Source organism: Camellia sinensis, chromosome 7 (genome assembly GCF_055761805.1).
Source record: "Camellia sinensis isolate YWXY chromosome 7, ASM5576180v1, whole genome shotgun sequence".
Taxonomy (NCBI): Eukaryota; Viridiplantae; Streptophyta; class Magnoliopsida; order Ericales; family Theaceae; genus Camellia; species Camellia sinensis.
The window spans coordinates 75,858,424-75,884,836 of record NC_138967.1 but is presented as its reverse complement, the minus strand read 5'-3'; the positions used below and the strand labels follow the sequence as shown (position 1 = coordinate 75,884,836).

At 39.4% G+C, this 26,413-nt stretch overlaps 1 protein-coding gene across 7 annotated transcripts in view; it reads right to left on the bottom strand.

Moving 5' to 3' along the window:
* LOC114274407 (Haloacid dehalogenase-like hydrolase (HAD) superfamily protein) overlaps positions 1-26,413 on the bottom strand; it is a 57,006-nt gene that overhangs the window by 15,874 nt on the left and 14,719 nt on the right. For all 7 annotated transcript variants that reach the window (XM_028216316.2, XM_082878257.1, XM_082878259.1 and 4 more), the window contains exon 5: positions 13,216-13,432. In XM_028216316.2, the coding sequence (XP_028072117.2) occupies positions 13,216-13,432 (217 nt within the window). The remainder of the gene's footprint in view (positions 1-13,215; positions 13,433-26,413) is intronic.

The following is a 26,413-nucleotide window of genomic DNA, read 5'->3' as shown; positions in this document are numbered from 1 at the left end:
TGCATGAATCTAGTACTTTTTCAATTAATAATCACATGAAAGGAGACTTGGGGACATTACACAGCTGTGAATGCAAAAATAGAAATAGCTGCAATGTGATTGCTAGAGAGATCTAACTGGTTCACTTTTACTTGGAGGTCAATGGAGAGACGCGCAAATTATGAGCATCCTCGTACAATTTCATGACTTGGGCAAATTCCCTTGATCTAAGGATTTGGGTCCATGTGTACTAAAATGTGCATTCTAGGCAATCAACTCTTCTAACTGCCAGCACTCAGCACTTAAGTGCATGGAAAATTAAAAATTAATCTGATGGAATTGCAGAAAGCTAATACAAAGTGGAACATATTTAAATGCGGACAACAATTTTTTCCATGAAGCATGGACCACAATTTCCAAATAAGTAGTGGAAACAAAAGGAATTTAGAGAGCGAGATAGAGTGTGAAAAGGGGAATGCGCACGTGCAAGAGAGACAGAGAGAGAGAGTGCCACCCGATTTTCAAAGATCAATTAGGCGGAAACTAATTAACCTAAGTGTGAGCTTTTTAAGTAAAAACTCTCTTTATTACGTGGTTCATATTCGAAATCATTTTCCTTAGCCAATTCTCATTAAATTCTCAAAATTAGGTTTGCATTGGGAAACATGCTGTTTGATAGCTTTTGAAATAATTCACCCTTTAAATCTAAAAATGCTAGTGTTCTCTCTCACATACTAAACACATTCTCACTCAAACCAACAAAATAAAGTATATCATATAATAACATAAATAAATGTTTAAGTTATAGACCTGAAATTAATTAATACAGTAATCTGACAAAAGATGTGAAGGCACGTAGGCCCAAATTAACCTAGGCTCTATACTTAACAAAATAAACCATGTCCTGACACTCACGCCGATTGGCGTCCATCGGTACCTACACAATGGAGGGGCGTGAGTCTTGACACCCACCCGACAATAATCTCATTCTTACTAAGTAAACATGTTAGTGTCATGACAAGAAAAATTATGCAATGAAATGTCCAATTACCTTATTAACTTAATCTTATTAAGTTCATCTTATTTAATCAACTCACTAAAATAATTAAATAAAATAAATAATTTGGAATCAATAACCGCCACCAGGGCGTCAATAACCTGTCAACAGGGCAAATACCCAATCTCACCAACACATACCCTATCCAAGCCGTAAATAAATACATAATAAGTCCCCAAGATCACGCCCTACGCTCCCTTTGAGCTGTGTGTCAGAAAGAAACTCCATTATCATCCATCAGAGGCTACAACCACTCTAAATTGCGTAGCGTATGGGATTCTAACCCGCAGATAGTTGGATCCATTATCTCCTCAAGTGTACTGGACCACAATATTGGCTATAAGCCTATAACCTGGGCCAAGCCTGTAAAATCAATAATACCGGGATGCACCCGAAAAACAACTAAATATAGTAAATACCAACACCAATTATATAATACTTAGATTTCCACTTTTCAATACTTAGGAATCACTCACTCCAAGCAAGACACTTGCAAATAAATTTTAATCAACTCAATCTTGCCTTCTCATTTCTTTTCTTCATATATTTACAGGCACTACAAAATGACTCAACAAGACTCCTATTAAATACTAAACAACTTCCAAAGAATCATGAATAGATACTAAGTACTTTGACTAGGAACTAAGAGTAAATTCCAACACTGCCATTTTTCTGTCAACAATGCTCTTTCTAGCCAATCTTACCAATTTGCCCCTAGGGCTATAAATACTATTAGTGTGAAATGACCAATATGGCCCTAAGACACAATTTTACCAAATTACCCCTAAAATATTAATTACCAAAATGCCTTCAAAGCGTGCAATTACCACTTTACCCTTCATTAATCCCAGAGTAATTTCCTACGTGGAAAATTTCAATAAAATAATCCAAAATATTCCCAAATAACTATTTTACCCCCTAAAGAGTCAAAATTACCTTTTTGCTCTTATCAGTCTCAAATTCATTAAATAATCCAAATAACTCACAAACACAACTAAAATAATAAAATCGTCATGGAAACATATATTTTTAAGAAACTAGTAAGCAAAACTAGGGTAAAAATTATGGGAAAAATAGTAAATCAACTCTAAATCACACCATCTTTTAGGCTAACTCATTTCAACCCATGATTCATCTAACTACATCATTTCCCCCAATTTCTCAACACTTCACATAATTATTAAAATTCAAAGTTGTCCAAATCACATGTTCTTTATACCATTAGTCACCAACCATGCCATAAATTACACTTTTTGAGATTTGAACAAAAAGCCCTAATTTAATGAAATAATGGTTTTCATGATTTCAAGATAAGTATGACAATATTGTATTCAAAGTTCATGAAATCGCATAACATGAACATTTTCAAAGATTTCAAGACAAAAATCTAACTCTAACTTAAAAGTGTCTCAGGAAGGCATGAATTAACTAAATAACTCATAGTTTACACTAATCATGCTTCCATAGATAAAACCATGCCACAAATTTTGGAAATAAAACCCTAGCATGCTTTCTAAGAAAGAGATGAGAAAACCCCTACCTCTTTGAAGCTTTAACAATTAAAGAATGGAGGAAAGAGGTTGAAAGGGAGAGATGTTCGAAGAATAAGCTTTGTCATTCGACTTTGATCTTCGAAACACAATAGAAACCACTTTCAAGTCTTCTAATCACTCCTTAAAGTAAGGTTCTAAGCCTAAAAACACAAGAACACTCGCTTGGAAAAACAAGGATCAAGCCAATGGTTTTGTGTGAGAATTTTAGAGAGAGGAGGGAGAAATTTAGAGAAAGAAGAGAGTGAGAGTGTCACGTTTTGGGGGATAAAGAGGCTGAAATGAAGGCTTCTTCCACTCTAACTCAACCCCTAACAACCTTAAACTAACCCTGGGTTAACCCTTAACCAAAGTTGTAACTAATGGCTAAGATTGAATCTTGAAAACCCCTCAAATCTTCACCCCAGATTCAAAAATTAGATTCAGGTGTATATATATGTATATAACAACGTCGTCAAATGGCCCATGTGCCTACATTTCCCATATGGTGAAAGGGAAAGAAGGTGTAAGTAAAACCTAAGTGTTTGTATGCATTATTCGAGGTAAAGATGACAAATGCGAGGGAAAAGTGTGAGATCCCAATTTTATTTTTGTAAGATAATTGTGATGCACATTGAATTAAAATCTATTTCTAGTGGAATTTTCCAAGAGATACATGATGATTAGCAAATTAGACTTTAACTATTTTAATTTTCCATGACCAAAATTATAGTGGGCCTATTACCTTGATAATTGAAACAAAGGTTATACTACTTAGCTTAGATTTTAGATAATCTTGCATATCTACATGTTGAGATAGATGACCAATTAAAAAGATACATTCAAAAAAAAAAAGGGAGAGGGTGTGGCCAGCCATGTGGGGCCCACAACCACCACTTTTAGGTGTTGTCCCATCACTTGGGGAGGAAGAAAATTGAGCATGCCCTAGAAGGTTGGTTTGTCATAGATGGAATGCCACTCACCCTATCATCTTGCATGCAAGGAAGACCTTTCTTGATTTTCTTAAACTTAGTTTATTTATTTTAAATGTAGGTTTTTCTTGGTGACTGAGTGATGGACAAATCACCTATAGGATAATACAAATTTCTTATCCTAAAATCTAAAAAGAAAAGATTAACAAAGATACTTGAAAGATTGTGCCCAATTAGACTACATGCAAAACTTCTCTTCCCTAAGTTGTCTCATTTCTTGGAAAATATATCTAGTAAATTGGATAAGTGTAAGACATTCCTCCAACTAGAGGACATGCAAGACTTCCATAGCTTATTTTATAATTTTCTTCTTTTCTTTCTTGAAGAACCTAGCTTGATGAACTTGAGTACTTCTCATAGATTGACAAGGTGATGGACATCATGAAAGACTTTCCTCCAATAAGAAGGCATGTGTCACACCCCAAAGAGCGTTACGTACTATAACTATATTATTGTCCATCCTTGAATACCCTAAGTCAAATTATCTGTCTCATTACACAAATATTTAAAGTGAAACTTAGAAATGAGTAGTTAGGGAACTTTGAACATGAGGATCTCACAATCAATTGTTAAGACTTAAAAACTAGTCACCTCTTGAACACAGCGAATAAAAGTGTATCATATCAAAAGCATTGTTATATGACATGACCAAATACCTACCCTAATTAAATTACCTTACAATATCTTAGAGAAAGAAATATGAAATGATAAGAAGAAACTTTAGAAGATGGAACTTGAAGAAAGAAATACGTGAAGATTATTAAGAGTTAGGGGACACCTGCAGTTTAGAGTTTGTGAATGCTAGGATATGCCTATGCACTAATTGAGGAGCTTAAACATCTTAGACTAACATACTCGTCATTTTAATACTATATGTCATTTTGCTAATCGAAATTAGTGTTAATTAAGTACAATAGTGAACATTAATTAGGATTAATTAAGCTAAATATGATTAAGCTAAGCTTTGATTAATTTGTACAAACCTAAAATTACGGAATTTAGTGAAGTACACACATAGGTGATACATACACCTCTCATTTTGTCCTAATTTGGTCTTTGTCTTGTCTTGTTTTGACTTCGACAAAACCAAACAAGAAAAGAGAAATTCTGCAAGAAGCTAGAAACAACAAAAGAAGACTAGAGAGAACAAGAAAAAGAGAGAGAGAAGGAGAAAGAAGAGGGAAAGAAGAAGGGCTTGAAGAATTTCACCAAAAACCCATCCTTTAATCAATCTAAGGTTAAGCTTTGGAAGAAGTATAACCTTGTCAGGGAACTATTTGTGAGTGGTAATTTAGTAACGCTAAGTTTGATAAACTATGTTTTAAATGCAAAACTTATTTATGTTTATGAAAGCTATGCTATGATTCGTTATGAATGAACATCCTACATTTTTGTATCATGTATTAAGACGACAGAGGTGACCATTGGTCAATGGTAAAATCTTGGCCTAATAACCTTGAGATTATAGGTTCAAGTCTTAGGTTAACCACTTTGTACACTATGCCAAATGTTAGGTGTGTACCCAATCGTTTCCCTCGCAAACACACATTAAAGTGTACTATTTGGGCGTTATTTTTTATGTATTAAGATGGCATCCTCAGAGTATGACCCTACCGGGGGTTAAGCCGGGTATGACCTTACCGGGGATTAAACCGGCTATGACCTTACCAGGGGTTAAAGCTGGATACATCCTTGTCGGGGGAATTATACCAATGTCCTTATCGGTGGACTCATGCCAATATCTTTGGAATGTAATTGCTATGTAAATGTTTTCAAGTCAAGTTTTGAATTATTCATACTCAAGTTATATTATGTTCTAATTACGAATTATGCCATGGTTTGTTAAAAGACTATCAGTGTTCATTCATTCACCACTTTATTTTATTACTATTCACTGGGCAATGGCTCACCCCTCTCCCCTATATGTATGTAGATACAAGAGAAGCATCATGAAGAAGTTTGTTCCTTGAAGTTTATGCATATAAACTAGAGACAAGAGGATTGTAATTAGTCTTGTATATGTTGTATCCTTTGTAAATGTGTATGTAATCAAGAACAATGTATGTTTTATTACACACTGCTCTGAATGGATATTCAAATGAATTTAATGGACTCCATTAAAGTAATTAATGGCTTCCGCAACTTAAAACAAGATTTTCCCCAATTATATTAGGAGTCCAACTTACTTTCTATCTAGTTAGGCCTTTGATAGTCAAGGACTACTGGCCAATCACTACACCAGCTTGTTTGGGACGGGTTGGGGTCGTGACAGCATGCAAGGCTTCTCCAATTGCAACCCAAACTCGTTATCTACTTCCATCATCTTCCATTCCTTGACCGCAATGGAGACCATAACTTCCCTTGTTTTACGACTTAATGCATCTACCACTACATTGGCCTTGCCAGGGTGGTAAGATAGGGTAAATAATCTTCCAAATATTCAATCCATCGTCTTTGCCTCATGTTCAAATCCCTTTGAGCGAACAGGTACTTCAAGCTCTTGTGGTCCATGAAAACCTCAAACTTTTCACCATAACGGTAATGTCACCAAGACTTAAGTGCATGGACCACAGCCGCTATCTCCAAATTGTGTGTGGGGTAGTTCTTCTCATGGTTTTTCAATTGTCCCGATCCATACACCACAACTTTCCCATTTTGCATTAATATACATCCCAAACCTTCCTTTGATGCGTCACAGACTCACAGTACATACTATACCCGACATCACACTCTGGGATAACTAGGATTGGGGCACTTGTTAGTCTTTTCTTAAGTTCTTAGAAAGATTTCTCGCAGGCTTCACTCCATTCAAATTTTTCTCCTTTCTAGGTCAACCATGTCATCGGTCTGGCTAGCTTAGAGAAATCCTGAATAAATCTCCTGTAATACCTAGCTAGTCCTAGAAAGCTCCGAATTTCGAAGACAGACACGGGTTGCTTCCATTCAGTCACAGCTTCTATTTTAGATGGATCTACTGAAATTCCATTCTCAAAAACGACGTGTCCTAAGAATTCTACCTCCTTCAACCAAAACTCGCATGTACTTGCCTTAGCATACAGTTGGTTTTCTCTGCAGTTACTGTTGTTGCTTTTTTATCTCCCTTCAATGCTCTCTTTCTCCTCTGCTACTAGTGTTTCTCTCCTCTATTTTCTCCTCCACTACTGCCTCTTTCCCCCTTTCTCTTCTCTGTGACACCTTCTCCACTACTGCCTCTTTACCACACTGCTGATCCTCCTTTTCCATCTCCTCTCCTGCAACTGTTCCTTCCATCTATCCCTTCCCTTTCAGCCATTTATTTCCCCTTTTCTTTGAGTCACATAGGTTTGAATTCAAACCTGATTACATGTAATTGTTGATTCCTACTTCAGCAATGGTTGAATTAAGTTTTGCTAATTGGTATATTCCTTGATATCTTGCTTGCATTCTCTTTATTTGTTATCTATTTGGAGATGGTATACCTGCTGAAGTTTGGGCTGAATCTAGATGTTTTAGAGAATAACAAGATTAGAGAATGATTAGAATATCATCCCCTAATTACATTAATGAAGATTAATAATTACAAGGGAACCCTAAAGTATAGAATAATTACAAAATAATAACCTAAATAATAATATATTATTCTAACACTCCCCCTCAAGCTGGTGTAAAGATATCTCTCATGCCCAGCTTGCCTAAGATGTCATGAAATGGCTTACTCCCAACTCTCTTGGTGAGGATGTTAGCAAGTTGTTCACCAGACTGCACAAAGGGAGAACATATTGTGCCACTAGTGAGTTTCTCCTTAATGAAGTGGCAATCAATCTTAACATGCCTTATCCTGTCATGTTGAACCGGATTGTGAGCGATGTTGATAGCGGCTTTATTATCACAGTATAATTGCATGGAGTCCGTCTAATCAATACCTAGATCACTCAACAATAACTTGATTCATAAGAGCTCACACAACCCTTGTGTCATAACTCTAAACTCAGCTTCTACACTTGATCTAGCAACCACATTCTATTTTTTTACTCTTCCAAGTAACTAGGTTGCCTTCAACAAATATACAATACCCTGAAATCGATCTCCTATCAATTACTGATCTAGCCCAGTCAGCATCTGTACCACACGAAGATGATCATACTTTGAAAAATAAAGACCCTTACCAGGACAGGAGTAGACTTCAAGTATCTCAAAATTCTCATGACAGCCTCGAAGTGAATCTAATGAGAAGCATGCATACACTGGCTAACCACACTGACAGCAACAACAATATTAGGACGGGAGTGAGATAGGTAAATGAGCTTATCCACTAATCGCTGATAGCTCCCCATATCAACAGCTGCTCCTCATTTATCATTCCCCAGTTTCTGATTGGGTTCCAGTAGAGTGTCACAGGCCTTGTAGCCAAGCATCCCAGTTTTCCTTCAACAGGTCGAGCACATACTTCCTCTATGAGATAAATATCCCATCATTGGAGCGAGCAACTTCAATTCCCAAAAAATACTTCAAGCTCCCCAAGTCTTTGATTTCAAACTCACTGGCTAAATGCTTCTTCAACAGAGATATTTCCTCACTATCATCTCCCGTAAGAACTATGTCATCTACATAAAACAATGAGTGTTATAGTCTTATCACATGAGGAATGTTTCACAAATAAAGTGTAATCTGCCTGACTCTATTTGAAGCCATATTTAAGCATAGTCTGAGTGAATCTCTCAAACCAAGCCCTTGGAGACTGTTTGAGACCATACAATGACTTCCGAAGCCCGCATACTTTACTTTCTGTCTGATGATCCTCAAAACTAGGAGGAATGTCCATATATACATCTTCTTCGAGGTCACCATAGAGAAAAGCATTCTTTACATCAAATTGATGAAGTGGCTAATCTAGATTAGCTGCTAGAGAGAGAAGTACTCTAACTGAATTGATCTTAGCCACGGGTGCAAAGGTCTCTTGATAGTCAACGCCATATGTTTAAGTGAACCATTTTGCCACCAGTCTAGCTTTGTAACGCTCAATAGCACCATCTGCTTTGTGTTTCACAGTATACACCCATTTGCACCCCACGAGTCGTTTGTCCTTAGGTAACTCAGTCAATTCCCAAGTACCATTCTTCCTAAGTGCTGTCATTTCCTTAACCATGGCAAGTTTTCACTCAGAGGTAGCAAAAGCAACCTGAAAATGGTTAGGAATGCTAACAAAGGAAATATTTGACACAAACGCTCTATATGAGGACGACAAATGAGAGTAGGACACAAAATTAGAGATAGGATGTTGAGTACAAGATCTCACACCTTTTCTTTTGGCAATAGGAACATCAAGATCAATGGACTCAAGAGATTCAAAGCTACTAGGACTCTCATCAGAAGTAGGAGATGGCAGTAGAGGAGCAGAAGTAATCTCTTGTATCTAGTTAACTTTTTGTTGTCTTTGTCCCTGACATAAACTTGCCCTTCCCTATCCTTGGTGACATTGAGTTTTGTAATCCCAATAGGAGGTGGTGGTGCAAGAACTGATTCCACCATAGGAATCACAGGAATCACCTTATACCAAGGCTCCCCTGAAGGGAGGACTGTGACACTAGATAGGACAAAAAATAGGACTGAGACTTAAAGAATGTGACATCCATGGACACAAACCACTTACGAGGAGGGTGGTAACACTTATACCCTTCTTGAGTAGAAGAGTACCCAAGGAAAACACATTTGAGGGAGCGAGGGTCCAACTTACCACGAGTAGGAGAGTAATTATGAACAAAACAGACACGGCCAAATATTTTGGGAGGAATAGAAAACAAAGACTGGAAACCAAGGAAGACTTGAAAAGGAGCTTGTTTTTGCAAGACTTGGGTAGGAAAACGATTAATAAGATGGGTAGTGGTGAGAACAGCGTCGCCCCAGTAGGGCCGAGGCACACTCATAGAAAAACACATGCACTGAGCCATATTAAGAAGATGGCGATTCTTGCGTTCTGCCACCCATTTTGTTGAGGGGTATTGGTGCAAGAGGTCTGATGGATAATGCCATGAGTAGAAAAATATTGCCCTAACCCAGAATCTATGTATTCACCCCCATTATTAGAACGGAATATTTTGACAGTGGCCCCAAAGTGAGTACAAATCATCTTATGAAAATTGCGGAACACAGAGAAAACCTCACTCTTGTCTTTCATGAGATACACCCAAGTAGTATGAGAAAAATCATCAATAAATGTAACAAACCAGCGATGACCTTTCACAGACATAACACGAGATGGATCCCAGACATCAGAATGTATTAATGAGAAAGGAACTAAACTTTTATTAAAACTGGGAGCAAAAGAAGTTTTGTGTTGTTTTTCAAGTTGACAAGACTCACAAAGAACTTCAAACACATTATTGTTTGAAAAAATAAAGGGAAATAAATGCTTAAGTAAATAAAAAGAAAGATGCCCAAGACGCCGATACCACAGTCATATATCATTTGTGGTAGTAGGACTCATGGTGGAAGAATGAGCAAGCTTGTCCAGTTGATCTAGGAAGTAGAGACCATTTTTTGCACTACCACTGTCAATCGTCCTCCTCATGACAAGGTCCTGAAAAAGACAATGATCAGGAAAAAATGTCACACTACAATTCAAATTCTTTATAATATGACTCCAGGATAACAGGTTAAAAGAAAAATTGGGAACATAGAGAACAGAAGAGAGAGGTAAAATAGGAGAGACATAGACTAAACCTTTCCCAGAAATAGAAGAAACAGTACCATTTGCAATCCTAACTTTGTTTTGACAAGAAGAGGGCTTATAGGCAGAGAAAATGTCAGAGGAGCCAAACATATGATCTGAGGCACCAGAATTAATAATCCAAGGCAAAGACTTATGAGATAGAAAAAGAGACTAAGTTACCTGAGCGGGCAAACGACGAGGAAGATGTACTGAGAGCAATAGAAGACTGGCGATCCAGCAAATGACGCAGAACATCCTCAAGCTCATGAGTAGTCATGCCAGAGATACCATCAAAGGGCTGGCCAACAGAAGTGGAAGTAGAATCAAGTATATCAACAGCACTTGACTGATGAGCCCGTGGACGAGAGCCCCGTCCTCTACACTGGCCTAACCGACCTCCTCTAAAACCAGACCGGTCACCTTGACCCCCGGATCCAACACGGCTCACGAGTATGCCGCGGCTTGCGACAGAAATCACAGAATACAGACTCCTTGGTGACAAACAGAGAGATAGGAGTCAAGCTGAGGCCATATTTAGGGGTAGACAGTAATTTTGAGTGGTTAGTAGAGACAGGTGGCATCATAGCAGACCGGCGACTCTTCTCATTCTGTACATAGGCAACTGCTTCCTGAAGTGAAGGAAGAGTGTCCATACTTAGAACTCGACTCCTAACCGGATTACACTCCACATTGAGGCCCGCCATAAACTTGAAGACCCATTCTTGTGCGATGGACTTCCTGTACCCGACTAAATCAACAGTGCAAACCGGCTTATAGTCCTGCAAGTGATCAAGGCGTTTCCAGCTGTTGGTGAGGAAGGTGAAGTACTGAAGAACAGTCTGCTCCCCCTGAGAGCTTTCAATAGAGCAGCGCAACTCAAATGCCAATGAAAAACTCCCTTTGCGGAAATAGGTGGCAGCCACAATATCCTAAAAATCACGGGCAGTCTTCATAGACAAGTAGCCCTCACTAATTTCTGGAACTATCGAATGAACAAGCCAACCATAATCAAAGAGTTGGTAATCTCCCATTGGTCATAACCTGGGTCAGAGGTGCTGGGTGCCTGTATATTACCATCAACATACCCCATCTTCCCTCTGCTCTTCAAAAAATAGTCAAACTCTGAGACCATGCTAGATAGTTCTAACCATTAAATAGAAAGGTAGTGATTTTCAAACTAGGGTTGGGGTTATCAGTTATGGTAGTAGGTATAGCGGAACTCTCACTCTTAGGTGTCTGAGAAGTAGTGGATACACTGGTAGAATCTACCATGGATACTATACTACCGAACCCTCGACAAAACTAGTGGCAATCACAAATCCGGAAGGTGGTGGTAGAAGGAAAGACACAATGACCACTATAAAGGCATAACAAATTAAGAACGCATAAGTTTTTTTTTATATATTTTTTTATTTATGAGACAAGCTCTTGAATCTAAAGGTTTCCGGATAAGCAGAAATAAGACAGAGTATATGGAGTATAAATTTATTAACAGTAACAATGAAAGCAAAGGAGAAGTGAAGATTGAGAACCAAGAATTGCCTAAGAGTGAATATTTTCGTTATTTAGGGTCGATTATCACAACAGCGGGGGAGATTGATGCGGATGTGGCCCATAGGATTAAGGCTGGATGGTGTAAGTGGAGAAGTGCGTCTATGATACTGTGCGATAAACGAATACCACTAGATTAAAAGGTAAGTTCTATAGAATGGCTATTAGACCAACGATGTTGTATGAGACGGAGTGTTGGGCAACCAAGAAACAACTTGTAGATAAGATGAGTGTGGCTGAGATGAGGATGCTAAGGTGGATGTGTGGCAAAACTAGACAAGACAGAATTAGGAATGAGTGTATTCGGAAATGGGTAGGAGTAGCACCGATAGAAGATAAGTTGAGAGAGAATCGATTTAGATGGTTTGGTCACATTCAACGGAGACCAACAGAGGCAGCAGTGAAGAGATGCGATGCTGTAACGGTAGAGGGGAGTATTAGGAGACAGGTTAGGCCTAGATTAAAGTTGGCTAACGTTGTAAATAGAGATATGGATCTACTTAATTTGACTAACGAAATGGCCTTTGATAGAGCCACGTGAAGACCAAGGATTCATATAGCCGACCCCATTTGATGGGACTTAAGGCTTGGTTTGGTTTTTGGTTGGTATGAGTTCTAGTTCTGGTTTTAAGAACAAATAAGTGCACTACACGACATTTGAGACGAATACAGACAAGAGTGAATACAAGAGACGAAGTGACGAGAGACGACTGAAGGTGATCAAGAGACGATTGCATACGGGAAGTCGACTGAGGCAGAGGGACTACCAAGAGTGGCCGACTGGGCAAACGACACCAGCGAACGACCAACCCAGGTAAGTTTCAAACCCTAGGGTGATCTTCGTTGCTGAGTTCGACCAACAAGGGTGAACCGAAACCCTAGACAGTCATCAACCCACCCAAAACCACTTGGGTCCTTGGCTTGAGCTAAAGCCCCTCAGTGTGGAGTCAACTTGAGCCGACAGAGAGGACCTGTCTACGATGGTGGCTGGTGGCTCCGGTGAATAATAGGAACAGTATGGGTAGATGGGTTTAGGTTTTAGGGTTAGGCTCTGATACCATAATGTTTTTAGAGAATAACAAGATTAGGGAATGATTAGGATATCATCCCCAATTTATATTAATGAAAATTAATAATTACAAGGGAGTCCTAAGGCATAGAATAATTACAAAATAATAACCCAAATAATAATATATTATTCTAACATAAAGTTCTTCATTTAATTTAAATTATCATAATTCATGTTTTAAAAACCTATGACTACATCACTAAAGTAAGATCATATTTCGTGACTTTCAAATTCTTAAACAGAAATTAAGGATTCCGTCCTGGATAATTTTAATCCTTTTCTTATTATTCAATATTTGCATTGAAATTTCAAGAAAATTAAGTAAATGATCTCTACATAAACAACTTTACCAGGCATGACACGTAGAGCTCTGGCCTCAACTGTCACAAAATCTGGATTTGCTACGACCATGGGGATATTTTTAGCTGCACACTGCTCCAATATTTTCTCAAGATCTTCAAGTTTCATAGGAAATGTAGTACCAGAAGAAAGCCCCAAGGCTTCAGTGCCATGGGCCAAAATAAACTCAGCTTCTTCGACATTCTCCACTACTTGTAAACCTAGGCCCTACAGAAAGAAATTTAATAAGAAAAAATTGTAAATTAGTAAGCCAGTAATTTATCTCCAAGTATGATGTCAGTGTTATACCTTGCTCATTTCAGTTAGGTTATCAAGGTTTTTTTGGTTCAGGAGATTCTTTACTAACATGAAATATATGCTTCTTTTCAGTGGTGCTTCTACTCTAGATGAACTTGATTGCAAAATTTTGGGTGACAGCGAGTGACACTGCAGGAAAAAGGGTAAATTACGGTAGTAGTCCCTATAGTTTACCCTCCATTTTCGTCCCTAAAGTTTTAATTGACTCAATTTTGACCCTAGATTTTGAAGTTTATGTCATTTTAGTGCAACTGAAACGAAGGTTAAGAAATTGGATGGAAAATTTGCATGTGAATAACATGTGATTGATTTCCCAGGGGAAAATAGATATTTCTCTCTCTCCCTCCTCACTTACAAACAGAGCCACTGTGCCACCACTCCACCTCCTTCCACCACCCAACCAATGCCAAACCAATCCCAACATCCACCATTGTAGATCCACAGATCATCATAACGATGATAAAAAATAAGAAAAATTAAACACAAAATCCAATTTCCAACCCCTACATAAAAAATCACAACACATAATTAACGTACAAAGTTTAGATCTATCCACATTCCCAAATTTGAAACCTTGGATGTACAAATCTCCATGATAAAACAAAGGAAATGGAACATGAACAGAGAGGGAGAAGATGCGAGAGAAACCATAAATGAACTATTCCCTCTAATCATAATTAATCTTTTTGATAATTCTTCATGAAGTCTTGTCTTTAGCAGATGAAATCATCAATATCCCATGATCGTTATATCTACCATAATGTCTGCCTCAAGAATCTCCAATGAGAGACAGAAAGAGAGTGGTTGAGCCGTCATTGGTTGAGCCATCGCTGTCAATGGTTGTGTCGCCACAAAACCCCTCCCCCCACCCAACCCCAACAGCAGCCACTCTTCTTCCCCAGCTGTGACGCCATCGCACCAGCTCTCTTCCAGCCGCGGCAACGTCGCCCCATCCCCAAACACGATACCAACCCCCTCCCTCTACACCGCCTTGCCCTCCCTCAACCCTCTTCCCCATTCCCTGGTCACCTCTTCCCCCTTCCCTCAATGCCAGTTTTCTTCCACCACCTCCTTCCCTCACCGACAGGTTTCTTCAACCGTCTCCTTCCCCCCCACCCCAGCAACCTTTGTCCCTTTAGCTGTCCCTCTCTCTCTCTCTCTCTCTCTCTCTCTCTCTCTCTCTACATGTGTTTTTGATAGTTCAGTGAGTTCATCTTGAGTTATCGAGTTAACTCAAAGGGTTTGATCGAATATGAATGAGTTGACAATTTTACCCTTCAAAACAATGGGTATGCCTTTCATGTGCAAATTTTCCGTCCAATTTTTTAACTTCCGTTTTCAATTGGACCAAAATGACACAAAAGGCAAATTATAAGGACTATTAGTGTAATTTACGAGTAGGAAAAATAATACACAGCAAAAAAATGGATTCAGGCATACATTTTTCACTCAAACCAAATCCGTGGATCATATGGGTTAATCACATGCCTCTATGATGAACTCGAACAATTCCCATCAGTGGAGTAGAACTACTAGAGAACTACTCACACAATTCGCAGTACAAATGCTTGGTTGTTCTTCAATGGAAGAGATTTAGAGAGAGAGAGTCTTTTTGCAAAAAAAACTTTTTGATTAAACCCCATAATGTATAAAACGTAATACCTATAGATGCAAGAGATGTAACCAACCACAACTCCATCTCCTCATAAGATGAGATTGTGGGATATTCACTCTTATCCCCAAGATAAGGTAGTTTGAGATTCAAACTATTAGAGTCACTAAATGGGTCATGGGTCATGCCACCATAAGCGCCCAAAACTCAAGTCTGAAACCCGACCTGATTTCCAACATCTCCACTCGCACATGGGTTGGCATGACATTGCCACATCTCCATCTCTATCTCAATCTGCCCAAACATTGAACAAACTCATACTTGCCAATCGAGCATGCGACCGCTGAGAGCACATGCATGTAGGAGCTCTACATACACTAGAAACTCAAAAAAGCCAACCTAGAGACATCAACAACCCAAAGATAAAAATAGTGTTTCATTTACCCCAAACCCATCCAGTTACACCGATCTAAGTATCTCTAATCCCTCACAGAGCATGCTCGACCCTCTCAAATCTTGTAATACATTCACACTCAATCCGCCTCTCATACAAAACAACATGAGTTGCCAGCAATGAATATACAACAGAGGTGTAATACTAGATGATCTTCCCTTTGCCCTTATGCCATTTAGTTTAGGATTGACCGCTTTCCTAGTGATGTCCCTTAAGGCCGAATCATACATGATCACAAGCAACATACCAAAGTAGCTGAAAATTAACCCCTCACCTTGTGACATAGTCAAAGGTCACAAAGGGTACAAAAGTGAAAGGCATATCAACAATGACATGTAAGACTCACACGGTGAGGAAACAGGGATCCATTCTCTTACCTCATTACTCAGTCGCCAAACACATGTAGTATGAATACATGCTATGGTGGAGTGGCTCTTCTAAATAGTGACGTCATACTCCATACACCGTATAGATCTCTAGTCACTCTTAAGTGCACAAGTCACTTTCTAGCGCCTAACTCAAATTCTCTATTTGCTCGCCTTCCAAGCGCCAAATGAGATATCGTATCTAGCTAATCATAACAAGAACAACATGGACAGTGGGTACTAACATCCATGTTTGGTCTTTAACCTCATCTAGGCTGCAACCAAGGTGATATACATAATGGATAATTTAAGCTCTCTCGACTCCAAATAAAATAAACCACTAGTCTTATCTTTGCTCGCTCCCAAGTGCCAAGGGTGATTGCTCATGTGAGTGAGCCAATCTTACCTGCTAACATCATCATTTGCTGATCATTATGCTACAAACTATAATAGCATCAATATCCCAAAATATCACAAAAACAAGCAATCGATTGAAAAACACAACCACCACAGTTTGCGCAATTCTAAATTCCAAACATAGACCCTATCAGCAGCTTTTGCGATAGGCATATACAACAAAATCCAACTTGTGCGCCTCACATGAAGTGATTCAAGATCACTACCTTTTGTGCAACTGCCTCTCCAAAGACATTTTGGTGATCAATTTGTGTTCATTCAAGGTGCACCTAGCTAACGCATTGAATCTTACAAGGGCCAAATTTATACACTACCAGTAGAGCATCCAATCCACAGTCTCTTGTATTAGCATAATATCTTCTAGACTATGTCTAATGAGCAAGATCCAAATCTAACAACTCTTAGTTAATCATCTCATCTCTAATGATTAACACTTATCATGCCGAATACGCCCACATAGCGTACTTCAAGCTCCCCACATCAAAAGATCAAAGAATATAGGTTATCTGTTTCTCTTTGAGACAATCTGAGAATTCATTCAATAGCTGAGACTCTAGCTTATACTGACAGGTAAGTCAAAAGGTTTGCAATTTCGCATCTAGAATCATTCTAGGGTATTCCTTATGTAAGTCATCAAAGACAAACCAAAAATTCTCCTAGAACAATACCTGAGGATCATACATCCGAGCATATAAATTGCATCACACATATCCATCATGTTTAAAATAGAGGACCACCAACCCTAGGTGGCGACAACCCTTTAAATTTCTAGCTCATAATGACTAAGGAAAACTTCTTTCAAACCATTGATCATACCTCAGCGGTCTTCATCAATCATCGTTAGCCCTTCATGGCTTGATGAAATCTAAGAACCACCTAATTAGATAACTGCTTTAGATGGTAAAAGATTTACTGGAACTAGCAATCTTTTGCGCTCCTAATGTTTTGCCACAAAAGCAGAAGGTAAATCCCTATGGATCTACTTATCTAATTCTACAATGAAAAGTTGGGTCACAATGTCCACAAAATACAGTTCCGAACCCAAGTCTATCATAGCCTTAGTCAAAGTAAACCTCACTCCGCAGGAGAAGTCTCCTCACAGTATACACCTTCCTCAAATGGTGCGACTTTTCGATATCTAGCGAGTCTTATGCCTCTCAAAACGACTATCCAAATCGTGCAGAACTTTAGAACCCTTTTGTTCACAACAGTTTCGTAGTGGAAAGTCAATCAAATCCTAGAAATGGTTAATCCTAAAAGACTTCATCTTTAAAATGCAGAACATTGATTCACTTTTAAAAAACAAGAGACTAGAGAGCCTTTGGCACTATCCTAGGCTCTTTATCATCTTGCGGAGCAATCATGAATGTTTCTCTCTCAATCACCCAATGATGAAGTGGAAATTTTTGACATCCGCTACCATGCAACTAAGAATGTAGAGTATCCTTATCTAATGGAGTAATCCACTAGTAGGCACGTCGCTCCCACTGTCCCTAGTATACTGAAAATTTCTTTCCATTCTCAACTAGGCTACATTAAAGCGCCTTGGAATTCTCCATGTCATAGAGTTCCAAAACTCTATTCACGTCACCTCTGCTAAGAAAGAACTTTATGTGACTCAATTACACTCAAGCAAAACTACTCACCCATAAACACAGGACCCGGAGGGTTTACATGACAACATATAATAATGTGCCACATAACCCTAATTGTCTACAAGACAGCATACAATAATGTGCATTTTTTTTTTGATAAATAAAATTTATTACCAAAGCATCAAGATGAAGAAAAAAAAAAAAAAACTTAAATAGGGAACATAACCAATTGACTCATCAACAAAATCCAGAAAAACAAGAAATTGGGAGCCACACTACAAGACACCCAACTATACAAAACACCAAAAAACGAAACTCCAACTGAGCCACCACCATAGCACACCTTTGAAAGTCCGACGATTCCGCTCCAACCAAATCAGTCACATCAAACACAAAGGGGCTAAAGCCCGAGCTCACCACTGCCTCCACCTCCGCCACCGCCACCGCCCTACTCGACCACCCCCCCAATGACGAAGAACCTCCATGACCCGCCTCGGCTGAACTCACACCACTCCAAACAAAGAGAAAATGTTCACCCACAAAGAGAAGCAATCGGACAATGAATAAGCAAATGATCTACTGTCTCCGCATCAGCACAACACATACAATAAGGGGCCTTATTGCTCTAGGTCTCAACTGAAGCTTGGGTAACCAGCTTAGGGTATGATAGAAAATCACCCCTTATTTATAAATGAAGATTAGGGTTTACAATTACAAGATGATCCCTGAGTGCATGAAATGATTACGGACCATAGTGACTTTCGGCTAATATAATATGCTAATACTTTCGGCTAATATAATATGCTAACACTCCCCCTCAAGCTGGTGCGAAGATATCTCTCATGCCCAGCTTGCCTAATATGTCATGAAATGGTTTATTCCCAATTCCCTTGGTGAGAATGTCAGCAAGTTGTTCACCAGACTGGACAAAAGGAGTACAAATGGTACCACTAGTGAGTTTCTCCTTAATGAAGTGGCGATCAATCTCAACATGTTTTGTCCTGTCATGTTGAACTGGATTGTGAGCGATGTTAATGGCGGCCTTATTATCACAGTATAACCGCATGGAGTCCGTCTGATCAATACCTAGATCACTCAACAATAATTTGATCCATAAAAGTTCACACACACCTTGTGCCATAGCTCGAAACTCAGCTTCTGCACTTGACCTGGCAACCACATTCTGTTTCTTACTCCTCCAAGTAACTAGGTTGCCGCCAACAAAGGTGCAATACCTTGAAGTTGATCTCCCTATCAATTACTGACCCAGCCCAGTCAGCATCTGTATAGGCTTCTACACGAAGATGATCATACTTTGAAAAATACAGACCCTTACCAGGAGCAGATTTCAAATACCTCAAGATTCTCATGACAGCCTCAAAGTGAATCTGATGAGGAGCATGCATAAACTGACTAACTACACTGACAGCAACAGCAATATCAGGACGGGAGTGAGATAGGTAGATGAGCTTACCCACTAATCGTTGATAGCTCCCCCTATCCACAACTTCTCCTCCTTCATCATCCCCCAATTTCTGATTAGGTTCCAGTGGGGTGGCACATGCCTTGCAGCCAAGCATCCCAGTTTCCTTCAACAGGTCAAGCACATATTTTCTCTGTGAGATAAATATCCCATCCTTAGAGCGAGCAACTTCAATTCCCAGAAAATACTTCAAGCTTCCCAAGTCTTTGATTTCAAATTCTTTGGCTAAATATTTCTTCAACAGAGGTATTTTCCCACTATCATTGCCTGTAAGAACTATGTCATCTACATAAACAATAAGTGCTGTAGTCTTACTGCATGAGGAATGTTTCACAAACAATGTGTGATCTGCCTGACTTTGTTTGAAGCCATATTTAAACATAGCCTGAGTGAATCTCTCAAACCAAGCCCTTGGAGACTGTTTGAGACCATATAATGACTTCCGAAGTTTGCATACTTTGCCTTCTGTTTGATGATCCTCAAAACCCGGAGGAATGTCCATATATACTTCTTCTTCGAGGTCACCATGGAGAAAAGCATTCTTGACATCAAACTGATAAAGCGGCCAATCTAGATTAGCTGCGAGAGAGAGAAGTACTCTGACGGAATTCATTTTAGCCACGGGTGCGAAGGTCTCCTGATAATCAATGCCATATGTCTGAGTAAACCCTTTTGCCACAAGTCTTGCCTTATAGCGCTCAATAGACCCATCTGCTTTGTGTTTCACAGTATATACCCATTTACATCCCACTGGTCGTTTGCCCGTAGGTAACTCAGTCAATTCCCAAGTGCCATTCTTCCTAAGTGCTTTCATTTCCTCAATCATGGCTAGTTTCCACTCAGAGGTAGCAAGAGCATCCTGAAAATGGTTAGGAATGCTAACAGAGGAAATATTGGACACAAACGCTCTATATGATGATGACAAATGAAAGTATGATACAAACTGTGAGATAGGATGTTGAGTACAAGATCTCACACCCTTCCTCTGGGCAATAGGAACGTCAAGATCAATGGACTCACGGGATTCAAAGTTACCTCGACTCTCATCAGAAGCAGGAGATGGCAGTGGAGTAGCAGAAACGGTCCCGTGTATCCAGTTAACTTGTTGTCTGTCTATGTCCCGGACATAAACATGCCCGTCCTTATTCTTGGTGACAGTGGGTTCTATAGTTCCAGTAGAAGAGGGGGGTGCAATAACAACTGGTTCCACCATAGGAAGCACAGTAGTAGAGGGTGGTGCAAGAGCAACTGGTTCTACCATAGGAGGCACAGCAACTGGTTCTACCATAGGAGGCACAGGACTCACTTCACACCAAGGCGCCCCCGGAAATGAGGACGGTGACACCGGAGAGGACAAGAAATAGGACTGGGACTCAAAGAAAGTGACATCCATAGACACAAACCATTTACGAGAAGAAGGGTGGTAACATTTATACCCCTTTTGAGTAGGAGAGTAACCAAGGAAAACACACTTGAGGGTGCGAGGATCCAACTTACCACGAGAGGGAGAGTGATTATGGACAAAACAGACACAACCAAATATTTTAGAAGGAATAGAAAACAAGGACTGAGAACCGAGGAGGACGTGAAGCGGAGCCTGTTTGGCCAAGACCTGGGTAGGAAGACGATTGATAAGATGGGCAGCGGTGAGAACAGCGTCGCCCCAATAGGGTCGAGGCACATGCATAAAAAAACACATGCACCGAGCCATGTCAAGAAGATGCCGATTCTTGCGTTCGGCCACCCCATTTTGTTGAGGGGTATTGGTGCAAGAGGTCTGATGGATAACGCCATGAGTAGAGAAATATTGTCCTAACCCAGAATCGATGTATTCCCCGCCATTATCAGAACGAAAGATTTTGATAGTGGCCCCAAACTGAGTACAAATCATCTTATGAAAAGTGCGAAACACAGAGAAAACCTCACTTTTATCTTTCATGAGATACACCCAAGTAGCACGAGAAAAATCATCAATAAATGTAACAAACCAGCGATGACCTTTCACAGACAGAACACGAGAGGGACCCCAAACATCAGAATGTATTAATGAAAAAGGAACGAAGCTTTTATTCAAACTGGGAGCAAAAGAAGCTCTATGTTGTTTTCCAAGTTGACAAGACTCACAAAGAAAGTCAGACACATGATGATTTGCGAAACTAGAAGGAAATAAATGCTTAAGTAAATGAAAGGAGGGATGCCCAAGACGCCGATGCCACAGCCATACATCAGCGGGGGTAGTAGAAGACGTGGTGGAAGAATAAGCAAGTTTGTCCGGTTGATCTAGGAAGTAGAGACCATTTGCTGCACTACCACTGCCAATCGTCCTCCCCGTGACAAGGTCCTGAAAAAGACAATGATCAGGAAAAAACGTCACACGACAATTCAAATCCTGGGTAAGGCGACTTAAGGATAATAGATTAACAGAAAACTTGGGAACATGGAGAACAGAAGATAGATGTATGGTAGGAGTGACTTGGACTAAACCTTTGCCAGAAATGGAAGAAACAGTTCCATCGGCAATCCTAACTTTGTCCTGACCTGAAGAGGGCTTATAGACAGAGAAAAGATCAGCGGAGCCAGACATATGATCTGAGGCACCAGAATCAATAATCCAAGGCAAAGATGTATGACACAGGAAAGCACAAGGAGAAGATGCTAAGTTACCTGAGCGGGCAAAGGACAAGGAAGCGGTACTGAGAGCAGTAGAAGATCGGCGGTCCAACAATTGGCGCAAAGCATCCTCCAGCTCAGTATCAGAAGCTTGGGTAACAGAAGTAGAAGTAGTATCAAGGGTATCAACGGCACTAGACTGATGAGCCCGGGAATAGGAACCACGTCCCCTAGATTGACCTGACCGACCTCCTCGAGAACCAGACCGATCACTGCGACCCCCGGATGGAGTCCCATGAAGCTTCCAACACGTCTCACGAGTATGCCGCGGCTTCTTGCAATAATCACAAAATACAGACTCCTTAGCAGCAGACGGATGAGGCAGGCTGAGGCCATCTCGAGGAGTAGACAGTAATGCGGAACGGTCAGTAGAGACAGGGGACATCATAGCAGACCGGCGACTCCTCATTTTGTACATAGGAAAATGCCTCCTGAAGTGAAGGAAGAGTATCCATACTCAGAACTCGACCCCTAACTGGATCATACTCCACATTTAGGCCGGCCAAAAATTTAAAGACCCGTTCCCGTGCGATGAACTTCTTGTACCCGACAGAATCAGTAGGGCAAACGGGCTTATAGTCTTCCAGGTGATCAAGGCGTTTCCAGCCGTTGGTGAGGAAAGTGAAGTACTGAAGAACAGTTTGCTCTCCCTGAAGTGTGCTCTCAATAGAGCGACGCAACTCAAATGCCTGTGAAAAATTCCCTTTGCGGGAATAGGTAACAGCCACAGCCTCCCAAACATCCTGGGCAGTCTCCATAGACAAGTAGCCCTCACCAAGTTCTGGAACCATCGAATGGATAAGCCAACTCATAATTAAAGAGTTGGTAATCTCCCATTGTTCATAACTTGAGTCAGTGGTACTAGGGGCCTGTATCCTGCCATCAACATATCCCATCTTCCCTCTGCTCTTCAAAAACATAGTCAAACTTTGGGACCATGCTAGGTAGTTCTGACCATTAAATAGAGAGGTGGTGATTTTCAGACTAGGGTTGGGGTTCTCAATCATGGCAGTAGGTAGAATGGGACTCTCACTCTTTGGTGTTTGAGAAGAAGGGGACACACTGGTGGAATCTGTCATGGATACAATACTACCGAACTCGCAACACAACTAGGGGCAATCACAAACCTGGAAGGTGGTAGTGATATAACAGGCACAATGACCACTATAAAGATATAACAAAATTAAGAAACCTTCTTTTCTTTCTTTTTTTTTTTTCTTTTTTTTTTTTTCTTTTTTTTTATTGATTTTTTTTTTTTTTATATATATTGATTGATTTATGTAGATATCAGGATATATACATATATTTATATATAAATATATATTTATCAAGCTATTTATATATATATATATATATCAGTATATATATATATATTTATAGATATACTAGAGTCGGAGATCATACCACAGTGAGGACGACGAGGGACGACGAGTGACGAAGCTGAGGGCGACGAGTGACGGAGACGACAGAGGAGCTGAGGACGACGAGGGCGATGAGATCGACGAGCTGAGGAGAAGACGAAGACGAGCTGAGGAGCTGAGGAGATCGACGAAGCAGGAGATCAACGAAGACGAAGCAGATGATCCACGAAGACGAAGCAGATGATCCAATCGGCTGATGAAGACGAAGCGGCTGATGAAGACGAAGCGGAGTGACGACGGTGGCTGAAGATCGACGAAGCAGATGATCCAACTAGGTACGGTTTTGAACCCTAACCCTAGAGGTGTAGCTCTGATACCATGAAGCTTGGGTAACCAGCTTAGGATATGATAGAAAATCACCCCTTATTTATAAATGAAGATTAGGGTTTACAATTACAAGATGATCCCTGAGTGCATGAAATGATTACAGACCATAGTGACTTTCGGCTAATATAATATGCTAATACTTTCGGCTAATATAATATGCTAACATCAACGTCTTATGAGAAATAATAAAGATAAGCTGCTATACATGATGGTTACAGATCGCCCCAAATTGCCTCTCTGCCAATCCATTACCCAAATGGAGTGCAAAATCATGATATGGAGGGCATTTAGTTAGGGAAATAGGCAACAAACTAAGGTGCAACTCCTAATTAGGAAACATATTGCGTCATTATCCACCTAACATAAACAATACTTAATTCCTCCTCTCTACCACACCATTGTGTTGTTCAGTACCAGGAATAATCAATTTTCAAAGCATCCATTTCTCTTTACAAAGCCCACCAAAATGCTTAAATAGATACTCGCTACCTCGGGTCAAAAACTAAGAGTCCAAATGCTCGTCTAATTGATCTTGACTTCATATGTGCAATGTCAAAAATCATCTTAAAGTTTTTGACTTATGGGAGACCAAATAATCTTGACTAAGATGCGTATTTGTAATCTATTAATGTGACAAGATTGGATCTAGCTATCATGCCCTCACACATATCGAGTCACAAATATCAAAATGGACTAAATGGGCCACTACAAATGGCATAAACATCTGATATAGCTATATATGCATAGTAGTAGTAAAACTTGACTCAAGCACATATGAGTGGCAAACTAACAACTTATCACATTGTCAATATTTATTGTCAAACCTAGAATATTTAAGAAAAAAATTAACAATTAAGTGAATCAACTGAACTTTATACTCAACCAATTTTATTATATAATTAATATATATTATGTTTAATATGCAAAACTTTCGGTCGGTTTCGGTTTAATTCAGTGCAAAAGGTACCTAAACCAGTACCGAACCGAAAACCAAAAAAAAAAATAATTTTAAAAACCGCACAGACTGATTCATATTAAAAAACCGAACAAATATAGCCGATTTGGTTCGGTTCAACCGATTTGGTCAGTTTTTTTGATTTTTCTTACATCCCTAGTGCCTGGGCATCAGCACGTGTCAGCGCTTACATCAGCGCGTAGCCTACGTTACACGGACTCAGGTGTGGGTATCGGGTGCAGGTGCAGATGCGGGTACGTATCTAGGGGTTGGACATTTCAAAATTAAAAAGTGAGGATACCTTGATATGGATCCAAATGTGGATATGCGTACGGGGGTGGGTAAATAGTTATTTTTTAAATATATTTATTATATAAAGATGAGTTAAATAGTTATTTTTTAAAATATATTTATTATTTTTCTATCTTATGTATTTTTTTTATTGATAATATTTTTAATTTATTTATATAATTTATTTTTTTATTTTTAATTGATATATGTTATAAATAAAAAAATATAACAAATAAGGAATAATAAAATATGTTAAAATAAATAAAATAATAAAAATTGGATGATTTATTGTATATATTTTATTAGATTTTTTTATTATATATGATTTAATTAGATTTATTATTATATAACAAAATAATATATTATTTATTTATTACATGTTAAAAACAAGGGGGAGAGAAAACAAATCGACAAAAGAGAGAGAAGAAGTACAAGAAGAAGAAGAGGAGATGATGAACAAGAGAAGACGAGGAGATGAGAAAAGGAGATCGAGAGAGACGAAGACAGAGAGAGAGAAGAGGAGATCAACACAAATGAAGCCAGAGAAAAGACGACACAGATCGACACCCTTTTGAAATCGCAACTAGGTTCTCACCTTGCTCTCTTCTCTTTCGTTTCTTCTTAACATAGTCGTATCTGTTTGTGAAGTGCCATATCCTGGCCGTATCCCGCCCCCGTACCCGTGTTGTGTTGTGTCAACAAGGGTACCTCAGAAATTCTGAAGAGTCCATGTAACGTAGCATGTGGCAATGCAGCTTCGCCAATACGCGCATGGACCCCACACACCGTCTTCCAGCGGCCATTTTGGCTCGATTTTTTGCACCGTTTGACTCAATTTCTCGAGAGAAATCCAATGATGGTCTCGGTTTTGGCATTCGACGACTCTAAATGAGGGAGTGTTCGACACACACTCTCGGTTAAGAGTAGGAAGCCTCTTATGGCTTCCAACTCTCACCCAAATTAGGGTTTGAGTTTTTCCCTGAACCGTAAGTTGGAATCAAACGCATAATATACTGTTTCGAAAGTCTCGAAACAAGGATTCCAAATATGTAAGTTTCACAGCATGAAAACAAAGCATGTAAAAACAGTATGCAGTCAAAGTTTTGAAAAACAAAAATTGGTCTTCATTTTTATCAAAATCCGACCGTCCGATTTTAATATAATTTTACAAATATGCTCTACATGATATGAACTACAACATATACGAAATTCATGACGATTAGAGATAGTTTGAAAATCATCAATTTTCTTACATGAAAAACATGTATACATATATTCATGCACAAATAACATGAAAACAC